At 42.0% G+C, this 22,822-nt stretch overlaps 1 protein-coding gene across 1 annotated transcript; it reads right to left on the bottom strand.

Annotated features, from left to right (window-relative positions):
* Window positions 1–298: 298 nt before the first annotated feature.
* Window positions 299–20,209, bottom strand: VSIG1 (V-set and immunoglobulin domain containing 1). Its single transcript, XM_050310609.1, is given in 8 exon segments — window positions 299–785; window positions 2,244–2,370; window positions 3,393–3,512; window positions 3,976–4,131; window positions 5,721–5,919; window positions 11,437–11,544; window positions 16,987–17,147; window positions 20,173–20,209. Coding segments are annotated over 8 exon segments (1,092 nt in total). The 3' UTR covers window positions 299–601.
* Window positions 20,210–22,822: the final 2,613 nt, after the last annotated feature.

Genomic DNA, 22,822 nt, shown 5'->3' with positions numbered 1-22,822 from the left:
TGTCAGGCAGCAACAGGGTAAAAGTTTCCAGGATCTTTTGTTTGTCTGTTTTAATTTAAGTAGAATTCAGACACACAAGATTTCATTGGCCCAGGTCTCAACATCTGTTTCTGCATTCTGATGACACTGATGTAACAGCTTTTTACTTCTGACGTGAAAAATCAGTTCCTTCGAACACTGCAATGTACTGACCATGAGGATTGTTCTTGGTACACAGGGAATAAGTTGGCCAACACTGTTTCTGGAGAAGGCTGCTGTGGTTCAGAACTGTGTGGATACACACAGCATTACTGGTAGTTGACTGGAAAGCTCTTACTTTGACAATTTCCTAATTAGTTTTGCAAAATAGGTTGGATAAACATGGATGATAGTCTTTTTATACTTACATTTTTGTACAGTTATAACTAGATAATAAAAGAAATTTGGCTAACTTTAAAGGCCAAATCTTCTGCTATTCACATGTAACAGACCCTTTTCAATCTCCAGCCCAGTGGTTCACAATGCAAATGCCCATTTAAGTTTTAGTCAAGCCTCTATGTTAATTCAATGACAACAATTTTTGTATAAAGGGGTCCAAAGCTGACAAGGAAAACTTAAAACTCTAGGCTGTTTCTTCTTTGTCTGCTTCTTGCTTCTCCTTGTTTTCAGGTGTTCCAGGGGCTGTTGGTTCATCCACGCTCGGGTATTCCATTGTTGCATTGCTGGAGGGAACTGTGGTCGCAGGAATGTTTTCTTCATTAGGTACCTGAACATAGTCTGCATTGGATTGTTTCTGAGCCATTTCTCTGCAGGAAGACAGGATTAGGATTGTGATTTCACACATGTCGAAATCCCATGTGCACCAGAGTCTCTCAAAAGGATGAACCTTTGTATTTGTTGTCTAAACAGTAACCCCCTCGTTATTATGACTGTGTAAAAAGGTAACAACATCCCTGCTGCTGAGACAGAAAGAAGGACAGAATATTAGCTAATAAGACCTCTGCATCACTGGTTTAAGTGATGTCACTAGAATAAAGGAGATTTTAGTACATTTAAATGCTAAGCCAGGAAAGTGGAAAGGGAAACTGAGCGATGGCAAACAATGTCTGAGGAGGGTAGCTAAACACACTGCTTGGTGTGAGCTTTCTGGGAAATTCCATGCAGATGTGGTGTCCTACTGAAGTGCATGAAAATAGAGTGCAGTCAGAAAAGATTTATGGAAAGGCTGAAATCTAGAAAAATATTCTAAAATATATTTAGTATTTTAGAAAATACTGCAATCTAGAAAAATATTTTTAGTAACAAGTATTAATTCAATTTATGTCACCCAAACAATAATAAACTCCCAATATGGAAGCACTGTCACATGCAAAAATATCAGGTGCTAGTAAGATTCAATGCAGTAAGATTTATTAGGATCTGAGCATAAAATTAAATGTTAATGCACAAAATTAAATGTTTCAATGTTAACGTCAATTGAAAGCAGAAATGAGGTGCATGAGTTACTGGCCACTGGTCTGGGTTAGCAGAATTCCATGACATATCCCTGTGATACAGGGAAGTAACAGTTTTTTTCTGGCCTCATCTGCACGTATTCATTTAGCATTTAACATGATGGGGCTAAATACATTCTGTACAGCACACCAGATTATCCCTATTCTGAAGACTTGACCGTTTAAGGTAAAAATGAGCAACCAAAGCAGAGAGGAAAAAACATCTCCAGAGCAGGATCAGAACGGACGTTCTGGGCTCCACTGTGTTGCCTAAACCTTGTGTTTCCTGTGATTTGAGATGCCTTGGAGTATCCCCCGTGTGTGTCCTGGCACTTTAGATAGCACTGAGATGAGCCCTCTGTGTTTAAATCCGGGTAAAGTTTGCTGAGGCGACCCTCAGCTGCTGTTTCTTTTTCACTCCCTCCACCCACTGTTCACAGAGCCCTGTTAACTTTTAAATATTAAGAGCTGATTTTCTAACTTGCCACTTCTAGCTTGTGTTGTTTAAAAACATTTACTTCACTATTTTAGATACTGCTAAGTAGTAGCTGCCTGTTAACATAAGGAAGAGGGTAATGGCAACTTCTGTTAGGAGAGCAACAGAGGAAAAGTCCCACAAAAGCACATGTGCTCACTCTGGAAGTTTTTCAAAACTTGTATTATTTACCCTTCCAAAATGTTTACAGTAATTGCATTTCACTTTAGTTCTGGATTACCAGCAGTGCTTTACAGAAATATTTGTCTTAAAATGAAGCAAACAGAAACTCTTACTGCATCTCATTATTTGGTGACTTCCTATTTTTTGCCTTCTTGGTTAAGACCCAGACGATAATGCAAATGACAGCAGCTGCCAGGATCGCTCCAATTAATGCTCCAGCAACAATACCACTGTCTGAATCTGGAAGGAAAAACACAAAGATTGCTTGACTTTATTTTTAAAAGTAGTAATATAGCAAAATTCCCACGGAAATTTAGTGCAGGAGCTTTTAGCAGAAAGAAGGCAGAAAGAATTGGATTCAAAGAACTCTTTCCAGCGGGGAGGCCAAAGGAAAGTGAGAATTATGTTTATGTGATCTTTGTTGCCTCCTCTTTCTTGTTGGTTAGCTCACAATCCCAACAAACTCTCTCTATGTCTGGCTAAGGGAAACTTTGGGCTGTAACACTGACAGCAGGTAAAAGCCTTTGCTCTTCAGTCCTTGCAAACACATTCTGAAATTCAAGTTGCCTTTATTTCTGTCTTTCAGCTGAGATATCAAATGTATGCTCTGATCATTTGTGAGCCTCTAAAGCCTTTTATTTCCACTTCAGTGCAGCTTCCAGCTCTGACCTGCTATTTTCAGGTCATAGTCCACTGAATCATTGAGTGACCATTTCATGGACATCTCTCATGGCTGGTTGTACAACATAGGCTTGGCTCTTGTTAAATATTACTGGTTCTGTGAAAAATATGCATGCAGGTGTGGTTGACCGCTGCTTGAGAACACTCAGGATAACGTATTCTTCTGTGACTGCAGTATTTTTAGCCAGTGGTTACATCTGCAGTGCCCCAGTCCTTGTACTACCACGTTTCAGTGATGGTTTTAATTTCTGGGGTAAGGGGACCTCAGTGGGACTGATGGCTGGAAGAAATTTGCCCAAACTCTATGTCTGTCCATTGTCAGTAAAGGCTCTGCAGTCAGAACTGGGTCCAGCTGCTCCTCCCTGTGGGAATTAAGCTGGAGATGTTAAACCAGTTTTCTAGGTCAGTGTAAATTCTGGGCACGCCTGGATGAAAACTCCAGAGCTCTCCAAATCCTGTTGTGTTCTTACTTGAAGGGAAAAACAAAAAAAATCTCTGCTTCAAAGCTGTTAGAGCATTCTCCTGCAAAGCTGTGCATGCCCTGCATCAGAGATGTGGCTGCTTTCATGCGTTAAACTCACGTTTTGCTGTCAGGTCGAGCTCACAGGTGCTGTTCCCCAGCACGTTGCTGGCTACGCAGCGGTAATAGCCAGTTTCAAAGGCGGTGAGATTGCCAATGTAAAGAATGCCGGTGTTTGGATCTGTGACAAACAGGGGACAGGTACGAGTTACTGTTTGTATTCGGTGGAGGCAAACAGTTCTCTGTAGGTGGTAACACTGAGAGCTATTCAGAGATTAGAAACAGAGTTCTCTGATTATTTGGTTATTTGGTGTGGTTTTTTTAATATTCTTTCAGTAAAAACCATTTCTCTTCCTTGAAAATTGCTCCGGTGGATTCTGCAAAGGCATAAATGTTTCTCCCATTTTAACAATTTAAGGTAATGGCATAGATAAGACTTCAACATGCCACACGTTTTTTTATTAAACAGGAAAAGTGTCCTTTGTTTTTGACAGCTGTTGGGCAACTTGAATAAGTAAAAATACAATTTTGTGACATTCACCGTCAGAAGAAGAGGATCAATTTTAATTAGGCTATGTGGTACACAGTGTTTGGAATGTTGGTACTAGGGAATTTCAGATCTTGGACACAGTGTAGTTACGTACTAAATTGTTCAGTGGCAGGCTTGAGGGTGTTCTCCTCGACTCTGTACCAGCGGTAGGTGGGATGAGGCAATCCCTCTTCACATCTGCATAGGAGGTAGATTAGATGCCCTTTTTCAGGTGTTCCTTCTATTTTGCAGAAAGGTGTTGATGGTTTGACTGTAAAATAACAATGAGGAGAACAGACACATCATGAGTGCCTACCTGGGGCTGCAATAATCCACTTTGACTTCTGGTACAGTGCTGTAATTCCATTTACAGATTTCCATCCATGATCAGAGTCTTATTTATGGATCTAACCAAAGCCTCTCCCATAAAAAATTGAGTAATATTAAATACATGTACATGCCCTAGGATACAGTTTGCACACTAACTGTTATTATGGAGGTGTTGAGATAAAGACTATGAACTACTTTCATTATAATGAAATGAGGCCACTCACTATTTCTGATACACCATTCTGCCACATAAAAGCATCATTTTTTTTTAGGGACATGGCAGGAGCTTTTCCACAGAAAGGGAAAGGATCAAGGCTTGATTCTTCAGTATATTACAGCTGTGGAAGAAATAAATCAACTACAGTTCTGTTAAAAAATATATATGTTTTGATTTCATTTCCTCACTTTTCACACAAGGGAGGATTCTGTCTTCACTTACACTTACTGTTTTTCATTTCCTACCCACAGAAACGCTGTTGTAGTTCTTTTGAGCACTGTCAGGGAAACTCTGCCATCAATGAGCTCAGCCCAATTTTGTGTGCATAAATGAACAACCTTCCTTGGTTTTCGTGTGAAAAGTGCAATCTCTAACTCTACTGCTCCAATATTTACTACTCATTCTGGGAATTATAGATGAAAGTTATCTGTGGTATTTTGATTTTTCAGACAATGAGTTTACATGTATCTTTTTCTTACCCCTGGAAGATTGGCAAGTGAGGTTGGAATTATGTTTCTTTATGACTGTGATTTGTCATTCTGGCCTTGTATGAATTCTCAAGACAATCAGTGATTGGATGGGGTTAGTACAAACTTTTGTCTTATTAAGATGTAAAATATCTATTTCCACAGCTTTTCATCCTTTCTGTCCTGCCTGGTCATGTTCAAACTATTGCTTTCTTCCATCCACAACACACTTCCTACTACTTCCATCCAACACATCCGAAGTTTCTAGAGCTCTTGGGAATTGGTGTGAGCCAGAACTCTTGGGCTGTACTGCTGCCTCTCCCTGGATTTATGCAAATCACCATGACCAACATTAGGTAAAATTTATGATGTTTTGGTCTTTTCTGGGGCTGCATGTACTGATTTCAGAGAGAAGTCGTCCCTTCCAGCTAAAAGGGTGTTTTATTTTAATCTGAGCTAGCATCACTCTGTTTTCCAACACAAAAAGCAGAGTGAGGCCGGGTAATTCCAGCCACCCTCTTGCCTGCTCACAGGAGGTAAGTTTTTGAGAGCACAAAGTGAACCTGAAGGCCACTGGTGGGAGGGTGAGATGTGGCTGCAGGTCAGGCAAGGGCAGCTGTGCAGTGGCAGCAGGTCCTCTCTGGCTGGAAGCTAGAGGGCACCCAGGCTCTGCTGCCTCCAGAGCCCTGCAAACCATCTGCGTCAGTGCATCTGGGAGCCTCTCCCTGCATCACCAGCCTTGTTTACCACAGCTCTGTTATCCCCTCTGGCCCTGCGTACTCTGAGCAGTGTTTCATAACACGGGAAGCAAACGGCGATCCAGCGACAGAGGGGGAAGGCACTTACCCAGCACACTGACAATCACGGATTTCTGACTCTGTCCAGCATCGCCCTGAGGGCTGAAAACTTCACAGGTGTAGGAACCGGTGTCTGAGGGCTGCATGTTGGAAATTGTTATTGATGCATTCCCTGGACTTGTTGCAGCTGTTATCCTGTTCTTAAATGCTCCATAGGAGTAAGACTGGCCTCCTGAATAATAATAGATCTGTGATAAAGAATCGGTTGTTAGTTTAATAACAAGAGATCTTCTTGCTGCTTGGTTTGGTACTCATAAGATTGCTGATTGCTGATTAAGCCAAGCAGTGTCTTGCCCCTGTCTTGCTCCCTTTCCCAAGAAAGCAGAAATAAAAACATAATACATTTGAATGTATATTTGTAATGGTTCTTAAAAGACAAGCTTTTCAGAAATGGCATGTTTAATTGTCTAATTGACAGTAGCTAGATCGAAGCACAGACTGATGCATTTGCAAAACAAAGGTGAGACCATTGACCATAAATGACAGTTCTGTGAAAAAATGCTGTTGTGGACAGTGAATAGTGATATCAATTGAAATACTGATAATTTGTGATAATATTAATAAATGGCTCAACAGAAGATTATGACAAGGATGGACCTGCCATTGCAAAAACTGGGTGACAGTTCCCTGGTGTCTACGCCCCCAAACTGGGCAAAGTGAACAGTTCCAGCACACTCAGTCATTTCTTTAAGCTGCAGAGAGGTAACCATATAGAATTACAGGTTGTGACCCAAGTAGATATACCATTGTTCCTGCTGACATTCCAGAACCAGCAGTGTAAACGTATTTATTGAAGTTGAACTAACAGCATGTTTTTTAATGGAAATAGTGGGAAAATGTTTATGGGAAAAAGCTTCACAGACTCCTCTGAAATGCCATTCACACCTGACTAGTATCAAAATTTCCTGTTGGTCAAAGTTCTCTGCCTTTTAGGGACACTGCAGATCCCCAGGCGAGAAATATAATTTGCTTTACTTTGCAGATCAACTGATTGCATTTTGAATTAAGAATATTTATTCTTAATCCTGTTTATCCACCCTGATACGGTATTGACTGAAGTCTTTAAGCAATGTTATCTAAAAGCCTTTATTAGCTCAAGGCAAGGTACACCCCAAAACTGTCGGAGCACGGCTGGTTTATGCAATGATACGGCTTTGAAATGAAGGTCAGAACCCAACCTACACAGCACCAGCAGCTCCAGGGCTGCAGCTCAGCCCCATCTTAAGTGCAGTTCTGCATACTCCTCAGCCAGCCTTTATCGTTCCCTGCCCCAGGATTACAAACACCAGGTACAATTGCTGCAGGGCTCTGAACACCGAAGCATTCCAGAGGTGTGGGACCCTGGTGTTGCAGGGAGGGAGCATGAGAGGTCCAGGGGTAGCACAGTGACAGACTGGGTTACAAAGTCTGGGCACAGCTGGAGACACTCCCTCGTTTCCATTATGTGCATGTGATACCATCAGTTTTCAAACTGATTTTATGCTTTGCAAACGTTTAGAGATGTATCTCTATTGCAGAACTAAGATCTGGATGCACACTCGGTGTATTCCCCAGGGAAGGAGAGCATTCAAAATAGGGAGCTCGGTTTAAACAAATTGCTCATCAAAAACCTGGTCTGCCTGGAATTGCAAAAACACACTGGCCACACTGGTCTCATCCTACATTTATCTGAGTATGAGCACCAGCAAAGTGTTATTTATCGCTGTCTGAAGTTATAAGAACTGTGACTTCTGACTTCAGGCTCCTCTTAAGCTGTTGTCCCTAGATAGCTCTCAACAGTGATGGGCTGGATTTCCATCTCCATCAACCGCACCTGTTGGAGCTTCCATCAGCTCTTTACACTAATGTGAAATCAGGTTCTACAATGATCTAAATGAAGTAATCTGTGTCTCACCACAGCATGAGAGGAGTGGCAGGCCCTTCATACCCTACTAAAAGGCCTGATTGCTGGAAAAAGGGGCTAAATACTACTCAGCCTAACTCAGAGTGATTTGGGATTTAGGTGAGAGTAAAGAGTAGCAGGAGGTGTCAATTAGCTTAGCTACAGCACATGTTCCTGGGAAACAGGACTGGCACTGAGTCTGAAATGCAGTCAGGGCGTGCCAATAAACACTGCAGAGGAGCAAGCCCTCCTTGGTATAGCTGACCTGGAGTCCAGGTGAGTGACGTGTTAAAGTCCTCATACAATGCACTGAGAAATTAATTCCTTGTGTTCTCGCTTTCTGATTGAATGAATGCTGTGAAAATATTTTGTGTACACTACTAAATCTGCGGCAGGTGTCAACACAGCAGAGACTATTTTTTTTCTTCATGGATTTAAACAGAGTCTTTCTGGGTTGTTTTTTTTTTTGTTTGTTTCAAGTATGAACATAAAGGAGGTGGAACATCCTCAGGTAATTCAGTTCCTCTGCAGGCTCCTGCCTGTTCTCTGTTCTGCTCCTGTTCGATGCTTATCTTGCTGGCTCTGGAGTTCATTGCCTGAAGGAAGGTGGTAAACACCAAAAAAGGCTGAGTAATGTTGTGATTAATTACTGAGTGTATATCTTGTCCCAGAGGTATGATTGGATTGTGTACACAGGAAATTTCATTTAAGAGGAACAAGTTTTAATTAATTGGCTGTGAATTCACAGCCCATTTTAAACAATACACTCAAAATGGCTATTTTAAATCTTTGTTCAAAGTGGGTTTATGGTGTCCTTTAAAAGCTTGTTTGTGGCCCTCAAAAAACTCAAATTATATCTTTGTAAAAATGTTTCTGTTCCAATTCAAGAGTAAAAAAACTTGTTTTCTGTTGAAGATATGGAAGACTATTTTTGGGCAACTGACAGTTAATATTTCCTCCTACAGAGACACATCTCATTGACATTTCTTTCCATTTTGCCTAAAATGTCTGTATGGGAAAACTGTATTTAGTCAGTGGCAGACTTTTTCTGGAAGCCTTTTAATCTGATGTGATAAATATATTTTAAGTGCACCATCTTGAATGCAAAAAATGCGAAAGGAATCTGTGTTTCTCTTGAAAAAATACACTTTTCATGTCCTGAAGCAAATCACGAGCAGCTCTAGTGGAGTCAATGATTTACCAGAGTAGAAACAATCTTGAAGGTGCAGTAATGGTTGCTGCTTCCCATTTCCAGCTAGTTTGCTCAGGCAAGTTTTTATATTAATGGTGCCTTTTCACATTTAATGTGAGCAGCTGCCTGGGATGACTAATCAAACAACTGACACAAAAAGAGCGGAGATTATCACTCCTAAAACTGCTGTCCCTAATGACTGCACAGTCTGAGACACCAGTTTCTGCCAAGTTGCCCAGAAAACATCTCCCTGACCTTAGAAAGGGTTGCAGTTCAGTTGGTTACTCATCCTGTGGGCCAGGTGGTGCCTGGAGCTGCTGTCAGCACCCACCCATCCTCGTGGGCTTTCCAAGGCAGTGGTGCAGTTACTCTGCATTTCCACAGGCAGTTTCTGCTGCAACCAAGAAAAGGATTTTGGCTCATAGGCTCCCAAGGCAGTTGAGTCCATTATTTGTGTACCTGTTTGGAGTAGCTGGTTTACAAACAGACCAGGGAATTGGGAATGATCACACTCATTTGGAAGAAAATCTCGGTGATCTCAATGCACTCCAGATGCTGGAGACGATATTATTTGTGTCCCAAATTCTGGAGGATCGGGTATGTGAGATCACATGTGCTTTTCTTCTCCTTTAGCCTGACTTGTGGAGAGGCTGCTCCTTTTCTAGAGGGATGGTGAGGAACGTTTTTGCCTGCAGAGGAAGCAGTTGGCAAAGCTGATGCTGAGTTGAAGATTTTCAAAAGCTGCCAGATGTTTGGCAGAGTGTGAGGAGCCCGACTGCAGGTTTTCTTTATACAAATTCTATAGAAATATCTTCCTTAGGGTGTGGAGGGGGTGTGTGAGAAAGCAATCAGTAAATTAGGAGAAACTTGCTTCCATCTGCTTCCTTTCTTCTCGGGGCAGGACAAATATATACTAGGATTTGCATAAATATGTGTCTTTCAAATGTCTTTGGATGGACTGATTCATAATTTCCAGGTCAATACTCCTCCCATCCCCCCTCTCCTGGAGTCACTGCATCCCGTTGCTGTACATGCCCAGTGCATATGGATATCAAAGCTATAAGATAAGATGTACTTGAAGATGTGTTAGAAAATGTTTACTTAATCTCCACAGAACTCTTGACTTCCTGACTTGAGGGGCAGTTTCAGGACACGACTTCCTTTCCAATTCCCTCCCCCAGCCCCTTCTCCCTTTCCCCACCAGCACATGCAAAGCTGTAGCATCCCATTCCATGACGTTTCTCAAGGCTGATGGATTCAGTGTGTGACTCACAGCCTTTGCCTGGAGAGCTGGAAAGCTCAGACATTCAGAGCTCATCATTGGGTTAGTTTGTCATTTTCTGTTTGACATTTTCTCAAGCTACCAGAAAAAGAACTGTTAAAGTCTCTCTCTCAGTGATAAAAGCACAGGAGGACTTGTTTGAGATCATGACCTCATTTTCAACTCTGAGAACAGACAGAATTTATAAAATAACAACAAGGTAAAAAATTTTCATCACTCCCCTAAGCATCTTACCATCTAATTAGAGAACAAATGCCACACACTCAGAGTGTTAATGAAGGCCCAAGGCTCAGATTCTGAACTCGAGTAGATGAGAAAGGAAATGCTCCCGTGTGCCTTGGTTTCTCTGACAGTGTCACAGGGTTGGGTCTGGGCCCACAGGCCTTATTTCATCCACAGCTTCTTTTCACACATTTTTGCCAAAACTCTGATCTGCCAGAAGGTAGTGGGGATATTATATCCTGCATTACTGGGGTTTTTGCATGGGTAATCAAGGGTGTTAACAGTGACTAGAAGTGTCTTGTTGCAACAGCGCTTTGGTAGAAGAGAAAAGGGAGGGAGTCAGAAGCCTTTAGAGGATTAATCATTCAGCAGCTTTAGCTGGTGCAGAATACTTTTGAGGAGCAGCTCTTTGATGTTCTCACAGTATCATTCTTGGGGCTGAACTGTTAGTAAATAATTCCCACAGTGCATCAAGCACAAACATGCTTTCTCAGTGCATTTGGTGTAGCTGCTCTTCAGCAGTTATTACTGGAGCTCAGTTTACACTGGGCTGTGCCCTGTACTTCATGGTGAGACAGGAATCCCGCTGCACTCAAAGAGACTTTGGAATGGATTACAGCTGGAACGCTGAGCTGACAGCTGAGAGGAAGCCAGTTCAGCAGGCAGCTCTATGCCCTCTGTATCCACTGCATCTCCAAATGTTTTTATATTCTATAAAGGAGATCCAGGATGATTTTTTTTTTTCCTATGTAAATATGCAGCCCCAAATTTGGGCTATCCAGATTAGTGCTTACATTCAGCCCAGAGACTCCTGGTGTGTGGATATGCCCTTCAGGTACCCTTTGGGTAGAATATTCCTGAAGGTGCTAGTTCAGCCATCTAGAATAGCTGTGGGGGAAAAACACCCAACCCAACAGCTACATCCAAAATAATTTTGATAAAGAAAAATGCAGTGAAAGAAAGGGCGAGTTAAAAATTCTGAATGATACATCCAATTCAACTTAGTCATGTGCTAGTTTTAAGATTTTAATCCAGAACATGAATATAGGTTTCACAGCAGCATAAATCTAGTAGAAGCTATTTAGGTCTTTTTTTTCCCCTTAAGATTATGGTGATTGTTTTCTTACCTTCTATCTCCAGCTACATCTTCCCCGTGCATCTGTCACATACACCATCTTTTGACATTGACTGACTGACTTTTCATCCATACTCAGAATACCGTGACACGGGGAATGCTGTATTTGAGTAAAAACGGGCTGATCTGAGAGTTAAATGAGACTTTAAATGTTCCCCCAAAATCAAAGAGCCTCCTCTCCACACAGCTCCCCACCTGCCATCAGCGCTGATCACAAAACCTTCTGCAGATTTTGCAGAAGATGCCTCAAGCCTTGTCAACCGCGAGATGCAACAGAATCGTATTTCTGAGTTTTGCCTAAAATTAGGCAAACTAAGATTGAAGTCTAATGTTTGCTCCAAATCCTCTAGTTACAACCTGATCATTTTCTGCTTATCTGCACTTTCCTTTCTGGTAAACACAGGTAGTCCACCATAATCCCACTGACATCCAGGGAGTCACTCCAACTGCAGTGATGGGACAAGAGCATCTCTGTTCCTCTACACTGGAGGTGTTGCCTCTGCTTTCCATGAAGTTATTCTTTATAACTGCCTGCTCAGTGATCTAAGTGTGGGATAAAACTCAAGTTTTAAAAAATCACGTCTGGCAAAAAGAAATGCTGATGTATCGGAGAGGCCCTTTCCAGGAAGTTTTCCTGTAATACTTCAGGATGTGCTTTCAGATGGTAGCCCAGTGCCCACAGCTGTGCCTTGCTTTGTGCTGGGCAGTGGAATTCTGCTGGCACTGGGACTACTGATGATCTGAATGTGGAGGTTCAGGGTGAAAGGAACCAACACAGCTGTGCTCAGATCCCTCTTCTTGCCTCTTTTTCCTTCCTCGGGCTTTCCTTCCCTGGCCCCTCTTGCTGCACATGCCACAGGCACTGTCCACACAGTGCTACTTTCTTGGTAGTACAGAGGTGAGAAAAGGACAGGGCAGGGTGAAAGCCAATATATAAAATAAATGGAAAATATTCTTCTTGTTACGTGCTGCCAACACGCTTCCCCTCTCAATTGCCCATCAGTAATTTTATCAAAGCAGTGTCAGTGTCACTCTGTGCAAATATTTCAAGCTTGCTTTTTTTAAGAGAGCATTTTCATAAGAAGTCTATCAATAATTCTATTTCTCCCACAAATAACAGGCACCCCTGGCCTTTTACTCATCTAATGAATTTAAAATTTCGATCAAGAATCCTACCCTGGGCACACCTTGTGTAGCCAGGCAGGGTCCCTGCTAATTTCATTGACTTAGCTGTGGGTGGCCTGGGCTGGAGGCTCAAGGTGTGGCCCTGGTTGGGCTCAGGAGTTGTATTTAGCTTTACAAAGCTGCAGCCCCGCCTGGGCAGAGTCAACAGAGGCTTCAAGCTTTCAAACATTTACTTAGGTGCTTTGCACCGAGGCCAGCCGAGTGACTCAGAGCATGAAATGAAGCACAGATGTAGGTCTTAGCAGGAGCTGAGACTTCACCTTTTGAACCAGGACAGGCTGTGATGTACCCTGGGTGAGCTGAATAAATACTGTTTGCCTCAGTTTGTCTGGATGTAAAATAAGAGAGAGCTCAGTGTTGGAAAGTCCTCAAGATCCTTGGCTGGGAGTTATATTTTAAAAATTAAATTTGTCATTAAAGGACATGTTGCTAAGGGATAAATGGAAAGAAGAAAAGGTTAAAAATATGTACGGCATCCTATTCTCCATGGTTTTATGCTTACATTATTGAGTTCAAGCAAGGGGAATTACTTCTACTGGAGAAACTACTTAGGAAAAGAGCAGAGTTAGGCTCAATTAGTAAAAAGCTCTATATTCACACACTATATATATAGCTGTGTTGCCTTCAAAGGAGTGCTGTGAACACCTGCCTTGCTGTTTGCTGCCTGTTTGTGGTGTCTCACCCTCACTGCTGCAACTGCCATGGGCTGAGCTGGGAGCACCTGCACCAGCCTTAACTGTAACATTATACAGTTTGGTTTATTATTTGCTGCCACTGCTGAGAGACAGGACCATATTCACAATTATTTGAGTAAACAGTATTTATTAAAATCAAGATTTTTTTTTCCCCCCACACATACTTGTTATGGAGAACATCCCCTCTGCTTAATCTTACGATTGTGAATATACTGCCCGTGTGAATAACAGGGTCATCAAGACATCTACTATTTAGCAAGATGATAGGAATATTTTCAAATGTAGCAGGTGGGAGAAGTAGATGTATTTTCTGCGATTTTTTGGAAAAATTGGAAGTCTCCTGTCTTCAGAATATCTGGCAGAAATTTTCAGCTTTCAGAAATGGAATTTGAAAATGTTATCCATTTAGCTGATGAAAAAAAATGGCAAATTTTGAATAGAGCCAGAATTGTCAACAAACTTTTTTCAGGGCAAATATATGCTATTTATAAGGAGGTGTTTGTTTGTTTATTACAGACATGTTAGAAGACTCTAAATATCTAATACAATTAAATAAGCTTAGTCCACTTAAAATGCAAGCTATTGTTCTGGTATTTAGTAAGATATGGTGACAGTCTTTTCAACATAGTTGGGTTTGTCATCTTACCAGCATATTAAATATATTTTTGACTTGCATTTTGGTATTGTTTTACCTGAACAATGAAAGCCAAAGGTGGCAATCTCCTCTATTGCCATACATATGTTCCATCTACTTGGAACAGAATGTTAAACTTAATTCACCTATGTGCCAAGCCACTGGGGCAAAGCCAGGTTTGTAGAGAGATTATTCTTCTTGTTTAAACTTGTAGGAGAAAGACATGCAGGCTTTCAGGCTCTCAGTCCTTTCTGAAACTCAGAAAAGCCACCAGCCTGAAATAGAAATAGCAACCTCATGGGGAGGGAGGGTGAAAATCCGATTTCATGTTCATCTGTGTTGTGTAATTTCTTAAACCATATTTTCCACAGGCAGTCACAGCCTGTCCTTCCCAGTGTTTGCATTAACACCATTAATTTTATTGTGAATAGGTTCAAAATGGTAAGGAATTGCCATACTGTGGTAAAAGGATACAGGGTCAAGTAATAGCAGACTGAGTGGGCTGCTGAAAGCATTTTAGAAAGGGCAGTGCCCCAGTCCTGCAGCTCTTCCTACACGGGCACCCTCCAGGCACAGCACCAGGCTCAGCACCAGGCTCAGAGGAGCAAAGGGGACCCTCTGAGCTTCACTGAGCCCAACAGCCAAGCAGAAGTGGCACTGCAGGGAAGGAGATTGTACCTTCAAGGAAAACGGGATTAGCAACTAACCCGTGGCCTTTCCAGACTGAACCGACTTTATTTAATGAAAATGCAAATCATCCGTTGCCGTGTGAAAGTGAATTTACCGTGAAATTACTTTCAGATGGGGGAAAACCAGCTGCAATTTTTCCCAGTATTGTTTCTTACAGTCCTTGTAGGCACGGTTTTCCCACTGCCTGCAGGGAGAGCTGCAGCAGCCAGGAGTGAGCACTGGAGGGATTCATCCATCAGGTTTCCCTGACATTTGCTAGTCTTGCATCAGTTACTTCTTGTTGAGTGTATTCTGAACCACCCACAGCATTTTATGATTATAATTCTCAGGGGGTATTTTTCTCATCATTGGTCACAGTTTACAAATGGGTTTCCCCTCCTGGATCTCTTGAAACTGTGTGATTCTCCCTCTAAAATACTTATAACTACAATCTGCTTATTTCTCTTGGTTGTAACCAGAAACTGCACTTATTGTCTTCCAATATGGAAAATTTGACCCAAGTAGAACAGAGACACTCTGACCAAACCTGAAGAAGATGGGCTTGATCCTATCTCAGTACTGCCCTTCCCACCTGAACAAGTGATTAAAATTTAAGATGTAACATACTGGATGAAGATGATCATATTTTGTACTATGTACAACTCAGAAAACCTATAACTAGCCCCCTTTCATGAATAATTATTCATTTAATAAAAGAGTTTTAACTTGAGGAAAGCAAACAATGAGTAACAGCGACTCATACAGTTAATCAGGTAAGCTATGTCTACATCAGCCTGGCATTCAGCCAGAGTCAGAATTTGGGATGGGCCCAGAGTTTGTACTTGGCACTGACAGAGGCTTTATCTGTGGCTGTGAGACACTGCAGGAGGGTAAGCAGTTCTGCCTCAGCTTAAATTGCCATTTCTTACATATTGTCAATTGCTGTTCAATGCCAAATATGTTACATCCTGCACATTCTGCAATTTACAGACGGTCTAATTCTGCTGTAATTGATCAACCAAATAGAAAGTTTAACTCTATCAACAATGGCCAGCTTCCTATTGTAATATTATTAGGAAATTGGTGAACGTGACAAGAATATCCTCAGTGTGGACTGTGCCACTCCTCTAAGTCAGATCTCTTTACATCAAGTCTCAGCTGTAACACCAGGCAGGAGGATTGAACTCTTAGAAAAGAAATGTTAGAAACAGGATAAAACCAAACTGATTGATTCACAGGCACAAGCCTTGCTCCAGGGCATGGAAAAAAAATCCCAGTCATCTTCAAGGATGCTCTTACACTTCTAATCAGCATTTCTTATAGAGGAAGGTGTTGCTGACTGCTCAGCACCTGTCAGGACTGAGCTGATGGGAATTTGTACCCTGTGTGTTATGCTGGGAATGAATTCATATCCCCACCACAATGTAAGATTAACAAATAGCTCTTGAAGTTTGGGCAGTAGTGTGAGTACATAGAGGAAGTTACACATCCCATCCCTGACTCCTTCCAGGCAGACCAGGCTGCTCTGCAAGGTCTTTACAGCCACCTGAGAGGCTTGGGCAGTGGTTACAGCGTGGAGCTGTCTGGTTTGGGTGTCCCATACAATGCCCTTGTGCCTCCGTGCTGACACTCCAACCTACCACAGGGTCTCATTACACCCCTGGGGTAAAACACTGTTTGTCTTTGCAGCCTCTCGGGTGCTGGGGAAGGGCAGGGAGCATTTGCCTTTCATCTGTAATTGTTCTGCTTCCACAATGACAGCTGTGGGATGCCGTGAAATACCAATGCAAGTTTGCTGTGGCGAATTTCCTGCTGTATCAACTTTCTGCCAAAACACTCCCTGCTAACTTTGTGTTGATAGTCCATTGTCAGGCATCGTTCCTCTTACTGAGCCACCGAATCAAGGAGCTCTTGTTTGACCCTTAAATGGGGAACACATTGTCATAGGCAAGGGCGTCTCACCAGGAAAGCAGCCTTCACAATGGCAGGAAATGTCTGCCAGACAAGAGAAAAGGGAGCTGATCCAGGGGGTGCAGCGCTTGTGTGATTTTTGGACACCTGGTCTTTGCTTCACACTTCCTGTGTGACTTGGAGCAAATCCTTTGAGCATCTGAATCACTTTTGTGATTTTTCATCAGTTTCTGAAGGAATTCAGGATGCCAGTGGGATTTAGGAGCCCAGGCAATTTGTGCATCTGCCCCTAAATTTCACTGCATCCCAGTCCTTAGGGTAGGAGCACCAACATTACCTCCCTCCCTGGTCTGTAGTAAGGATAACCCTGCCAGATGTGACAAGACTCTTTGAGGACTTAAGGATATCTTAAATATAATTTCATAGTAATAAGAAATAAATATCTTACGGTGTGCAGCTGGCTCTCTTTGGCACTGTAGAAGCTCCACTGAATGAAGAAATTTCCCAGCGGTGCAGAACTCGTGTACGTGCACAGGAGGGTGACGTTTCCACCTGTGGTGACATTCACTGCCTGCTCGGGGACGGTCACCACAACGCTGCCAACGTGGCCTGTGGGCAGAAAGTGTGGTGAGGAGAGATCCCCCAAGGAGAGATCAGGCCCTGGGAGCTGTGCAGGAGCATCTCACTCCCTGTGTTAGCAAAGGAACCCATAGGACGGTCTAGTTGTTCTCCCTTTCAGTACAGTTTCCCTTAGGCTTCATGTGGAAATTTCAGTGGCAACAAGCTGGGAGTAGGTAAAAGCCAGCAAGCAAAGAAATCCCCCAGAATACCTGTGCCCTTACAACAAATAATCTGAAAAGGCAGAGTTCCTAAACCCGTACTTGCTCTCACTTGCAGATACTCATCTTCTCACTAAGAGCTTGTGGCTAAACCGAACCTTTCTTCTGCACGTGCAGTGCTCTCCTGCACTTGCACTCTCATTCACAGCTGTCTCTTGACCTCTTTTTCAGCCTTTTGGTTGTTTTTTTTTTTTTCTGTTATTCTTTTAGATGTCTGCTCTCCTTCATTATGGAGCACCATCACCTGTTGTGTCTTTCATTCTTACGTTCTCACTGGGACTCTGTGGCACTGTTGGGTCCCTCAGGCTGGAGCTGAGCAGCCTTTCTCTGCTTTTCTTTTGCTAATTACTTTGCTTTTGTTTAGATTTCTTAGGGCTGGTTTTTTTCTCCGCATCAAACTAAGCTTTTGGAATGTGGGTTGTGTGAAGTTCTGTGATAACTTGATCAACCCTTTCTGCTGTGGAGGGAGCAAACATAACCTGGGAGCCCTTCCCTGTAATGTTCTGTTCAGTCTTGAGTACACAGTCATAGAAATGAAACCTAAACTGTCAGAAACATGCATCTGAATTTCAGGGGTTTGTTGTAGGTCGCTGAGCCCAGTTTTAAAGCTACTTTCTAAAGATTCAGATGGAGAATCTATTTCTTTTGAGTGTGATGGAAGGCATAAGTCTTTCTGAGCTTTCTGTGCAAAACAGGCAAGTTGAGAATTTCATCTTATAATAATGTTCATGTGGGTTTCCTGCACGTATTAATGATAGAGGCAAAACCTGTAAAATATTCTTCTCAATGTAATAGATCTGTGCATTTCATGTTCAGATGCTGCTTTTGAGAGTTTAAGCAGAACCTCCAGTAATACAAAATGCTGAAATGATCAGCCCAGTGAGAGAAAACATTGTTTAAAAACCAAACAATCTATTTTGATATTTTTAACCATATAAATATTGCAGATTTTTCAGTTGCTACAGTATGCAAACCTATCTGAACTCTGGGTAGTATTTTCCTTGTTTGATGGCTTCAGTGGTAAAAGCTCACTGCAAGGAAGGAGGGGATAATCTACTTTCCATGTTGATGGAGCTAGGAGGAGAATTAGTGGGTTTAAACTACAACAAGATTTATATTTTAAGTGACGATAGTCTCACAGGAATGGCTGGAGACTGACCTAGATGTGTCAAACCTGCCTTGGGGAAAGAAGGGATCCCAGGGCTGGCTGCCAGTCCTACTTGTCTTGTGAGTTCACAGCAGCTTAATCCGTACTGAGATCTAATATAAAAGCTGTGTCATATTATTTTAGGTATCTCAGTTCACAGTTCTCAGCTTTAAGCATTAGTGTTGGCCAGAGGGTGATGGTTTCTTGCCACACAGTTTACACGTGTTTATTTTCTGCTCTTTGCAGGATTAAAGCTACAGTCGTGCAACACAGTGTTGTTCCACTGAAAACATCCATTTTCCAGTCATCTGCTCCACATATTTCCTTTATAATTCTCTGGTTTTAGAGTCAGGAGTGCCACAGAGCCTGACTGTTATAAGCTTTTCCGGATGAAATTTTTATCAGAGACAGGCATTCTAGTTTCCATAAAACTGTATATTTTGAAGAAAGACAATTAATTGAAATAGGCTTTGCTCTGGTAAAAAGATAAAGCCAAAGCCTATAAGACTGACCTTGTCCAGTGAGCTATTTAAAGCCAACACTAATTGCAAGATGGAGCTTTTGACTGACAGTGGAGTGAACTGGACCCACAGAGCCTGCTCCCTCATCACGGATCTTAACGGGAGTTTCGTGTTGGATTTAGGTTCACTGTTTACAGTTTCTAACCCCTAATCCCATTTCATACACACAGGCCTTTTGCTTTAAATGATAAAAGTGCATGAGTAAGAACTGGCTCAGTGGAAAAAGCTAGTGTGAACACGACCACGACTTGTTTAGAACAGTTGATCCATGTCTTTCACTCATCAATATTATTGTAAGGCCTTTTCCATCCTACAGAGAAAGTCTTTGCAGTTAATTTGGAATTCCCCACTTTCACTGAAGTCTTTAGCAGTGTTTAATGCTCATGAAGTAAATCCAAGTTTGCTGACCTTTTTCTAGCCACGACAGAAAGCCACAGTCAGTGGCACCCATCAGTCTGGACACGCTGCTAGTCTTAAATCCACAACTTTCGCATTAGAAGACGTTGTTTTGAAAAGTATTGGTACCAACTCTGAATTATTTTCCACTTCTAAGGCAAAAATCTGTTGGGTTTCTGTCTGTGTGAGAGTTAGAACACTGAAACTCCAGGAATATTAATATTTAATACTTAAAATATTTCTCTGGCATCCAAACCAGGTAATTCCATCTTGAAAAGAACACGTGGAAACTAACTTCCATTTTCTGTAGTGGAGACAGGGGCTGTTCATCTCCATGGAACATTAGACTTAAAATGCCTGCCTCTGTATATATTAAAAGTAAATCTTAGCACAATGAAATGTCCTTGAAACAGGAATAACATATAATCTTTAAACCTTAAAACACTTGAAAGACCCAAACGCTCCATGCAAGAACTCTTTGCCTCTTCCTGACGTTAGAGCAAAGCATTAATCCACCAAAGCTAAAATTCTGTTCTTGAGCAAAAGTATCTTACCAGGCAATGGTCAGTTTGCAGATTTCCACAAAATGGCCTGGAGTACAGCCATGAGTTTCATTCCATCCTGAAATAAATCCCCTTGAATGTTCTAGTTTGCTAGTCAGGTTCATCTGCTCCCTCACTTCAGCAAGCTCCTTTAGCCCAGTGCTATTTCTATCAGTTTGTTATTCTTACCTGCGAGGACAGCAAGAACTGAAAATATCTTCAGCATCGTTTCACGCATTGTCTTGGCGCTGGGAGAGAAAAGAGAGCAGATGCTGCTTCTGACCAGCACTGAAACTCAACTGTTTTATTTTTTTAAGTGGGTTTTTGTTTTCCTTATCAGCTGTGTATCACCACGTCAGTGAGCTGTTTCATACTCCTTTATCACATGTGTGCCTTTCTCCGACTAGTGGTGTGACTGTTCACTTGGAACCATTTTGTGGGGTTGGAGCAACTAAGGGGTCTGTTAATAATAAACCTTTGAATCAGAGAAGCCCAGGTTCCCCCACTTTTTGCCAGGGCCCAGCAGTACTTGTCCCCACCTAAGTAATTCCACTGAGTACAAGAAAAGTATTTGTGGAGCTATTTAACAGTCAATCTGATTACCAGTGTTGGAGTCAGGCCTAATATGAATAAGGAATAATCTTCATTTCCTGTTAATTCTATAATTTCTTTTCAAAAATGGGCATGTGGAGGTAATATATTGTCAGTACATTTTCATTTTAAAACATGTATCTTACACAGTTTTGTACAGAATGATTACATTGGACTCAGGATTGCTGTGAAACTTTAATATTGAACTCATCAATAAGAAAACATACCAAAATAAAGATCAAATTAAGGTTATCTTCGAAACTGATAGTAAAACCTGTTTCATCCAGTTTTAATCCATGAAGTTCAGTGATACTGATTAAAAAAGTGACAAGGTGAAAATGCTGATTTTTACTTAGTTGTTAATACTGGATTTATACAGTGAAAAAGCGGTGGGTGGAGGTTGGAATCTGTCAGTGTGTCCTCTAATTCCCTCTCATTTATCAACACTGAAGTCCTTTCTCTGGCACTTAAGGCCCCTTCAGCTAATATATATATATATATGTATATTTATTTTACCCTGTTACATTCTATTTTTGCCAATTACTACATTCCTCGAGGGTGAAATGCTCAGTCTGACAGAGAACAGGAGCCAAGAACCCAACTTCTGCACTAATCTGCGCACCTTCAAGCTTGGGACACAGGGCTGAGGTTGCCAATTACAGAGTGGGTGTGGCTCACAGCAAATGATTGCAACCATCCATCCTGTTTTACAGGGGATACTGAACACCAGGAGCATTTACATTTGACTATTACCCGCCTGGGGTCCATTTCCCATGTCAAACCAGAGGTGTGTACCCCAAGACTGACCTTCCCAGCCCTCCGGGGTTATTCTCTGTCAAGGTAATAGATGGCACCTGTCAGCTGCTGACTTTGCTTCTGGCTCATTGCTGCTGGAGAGCAGCACTGCCTGTTCACATGTCACCTGAGGAGAACTGAACACAGAAAGCAAAATCTGGTTTGGTTCGCTGATTTAAGTGACAGTGGGACAGCAGAGAAGCTCTTGCTTACACTGCCAACCCTCGGCTGAGAGGAGAGAACGGCCCCGAGTGCAGCAGCACAGCAGCCACTTGGCCATGGGTGGAGCAAAGACTCTTATCTGCAGATAAAACAGAAGTGGCCAGTACCAGGAACTGCGTGTTAACAGACTTTGTGAGTCAAATCTGTCTGTGAGTCAAATCTGTGTACACTGAAACATATTCAGAAATGTTCCCTTTCAAGCAACTCCCTGCTATTCACTCTCTAAATATAAGTGTCGGTCATTAAAAAATGAAGCCCAGAGGCCCACCCTGAGCAAGGCAGCATCATCCAGACAAGAATAGCCTGAATATTTAGGAATTGCTTCTGTTGACCTGAAACTTAATTAAAAAACTTCCTGTAGAATTCCATGTTTCACTCGACAAAGCTCAGCAGCATTTCAGCAGCTTTGTCTTCCTGAAATATGCTAAATCTGTAGCTGTGTGAAGACACCAAACCCAGCATAACCCAGTGATTTATAGAGCTCTGTAGTTCAGTATCACAGCTGATGGCTGGGGATGAAGAGAAGTGTGTAATTAAAGATTCAAACAGGTACAGTGAAAGAGCTGCTTTAAGCCTTTAAATCCATCATTAGGTTGATTTTCAAATGCACAATACAGTTTTCCTGCCTATTGCACAATTGTGGTCTAAAAAAATATTTATAAGCTTTTCTGCCTAAAAGTTAATTTGTGAACTCACTGCTATTTTTAAACTTGCAGAGAGTAAAAGAGTGTAAAGGTACCAATAATATAAACACTTCTGAGGAGAGCACCATAGCTTGTCACCTCAAATTAACTTGGACAGAAATACACCTAATCCTCTGTATTCAGTTCCCAGAATCAGCACAGCTTGTTATCAAAAAGCACAGTTCCATTTTCTTGTACAGGGTCTGGACTGGTCTTTTTTTTTATTTTCCGTTTTCTCACTCTGGAAAGAAGGTCTTCTTTCCTTTTAACCATTCAAAAACAAACAAACAAAACAGTTTCCTAGAGCAAACTCCCTGTCCAACAGGCTATCCAAGGCTATCCACTTTCTGGGATAAGGAAAAGCACTGAAATGAGGTAGAGCAGAACATTTATTGCCAGGAGATCAGAGAGCTGCAGGCCAGGCATCAGCACTTCGGGCACTTCACCCTGGCTGTGCTGGGGTTGCTGCTCAGAGAAGAGGGCTGGCACATCTGGTGCAGAGGGTGTCTTGGGGCAGCTGTTAATGCCCATTTTACATATACCCCTTG

The sequence above is a fragment of the Myiozetetes cayanensis genome, unplaced genomic scaffold (genome assembly GCF_022539395.1).
Source record: "Myiozetetes cayanensis isolate MyiCay16 unplaced genomic scaffold, myiCay2020 scf15, whole genome shotgun sequence".
In the NCBI taxonomy this organism is placed as follows: Eukaryota; Metazoa; Chordata; class Aves; order Passeriformes; family Tyrannidae; genus Myiozetetes; species Myiozetetes cayanensis.
Note: the sequence above shows the minus strand (reverse complement) of the source record. Positions and strands in the feature narration are given on the sequence as shown.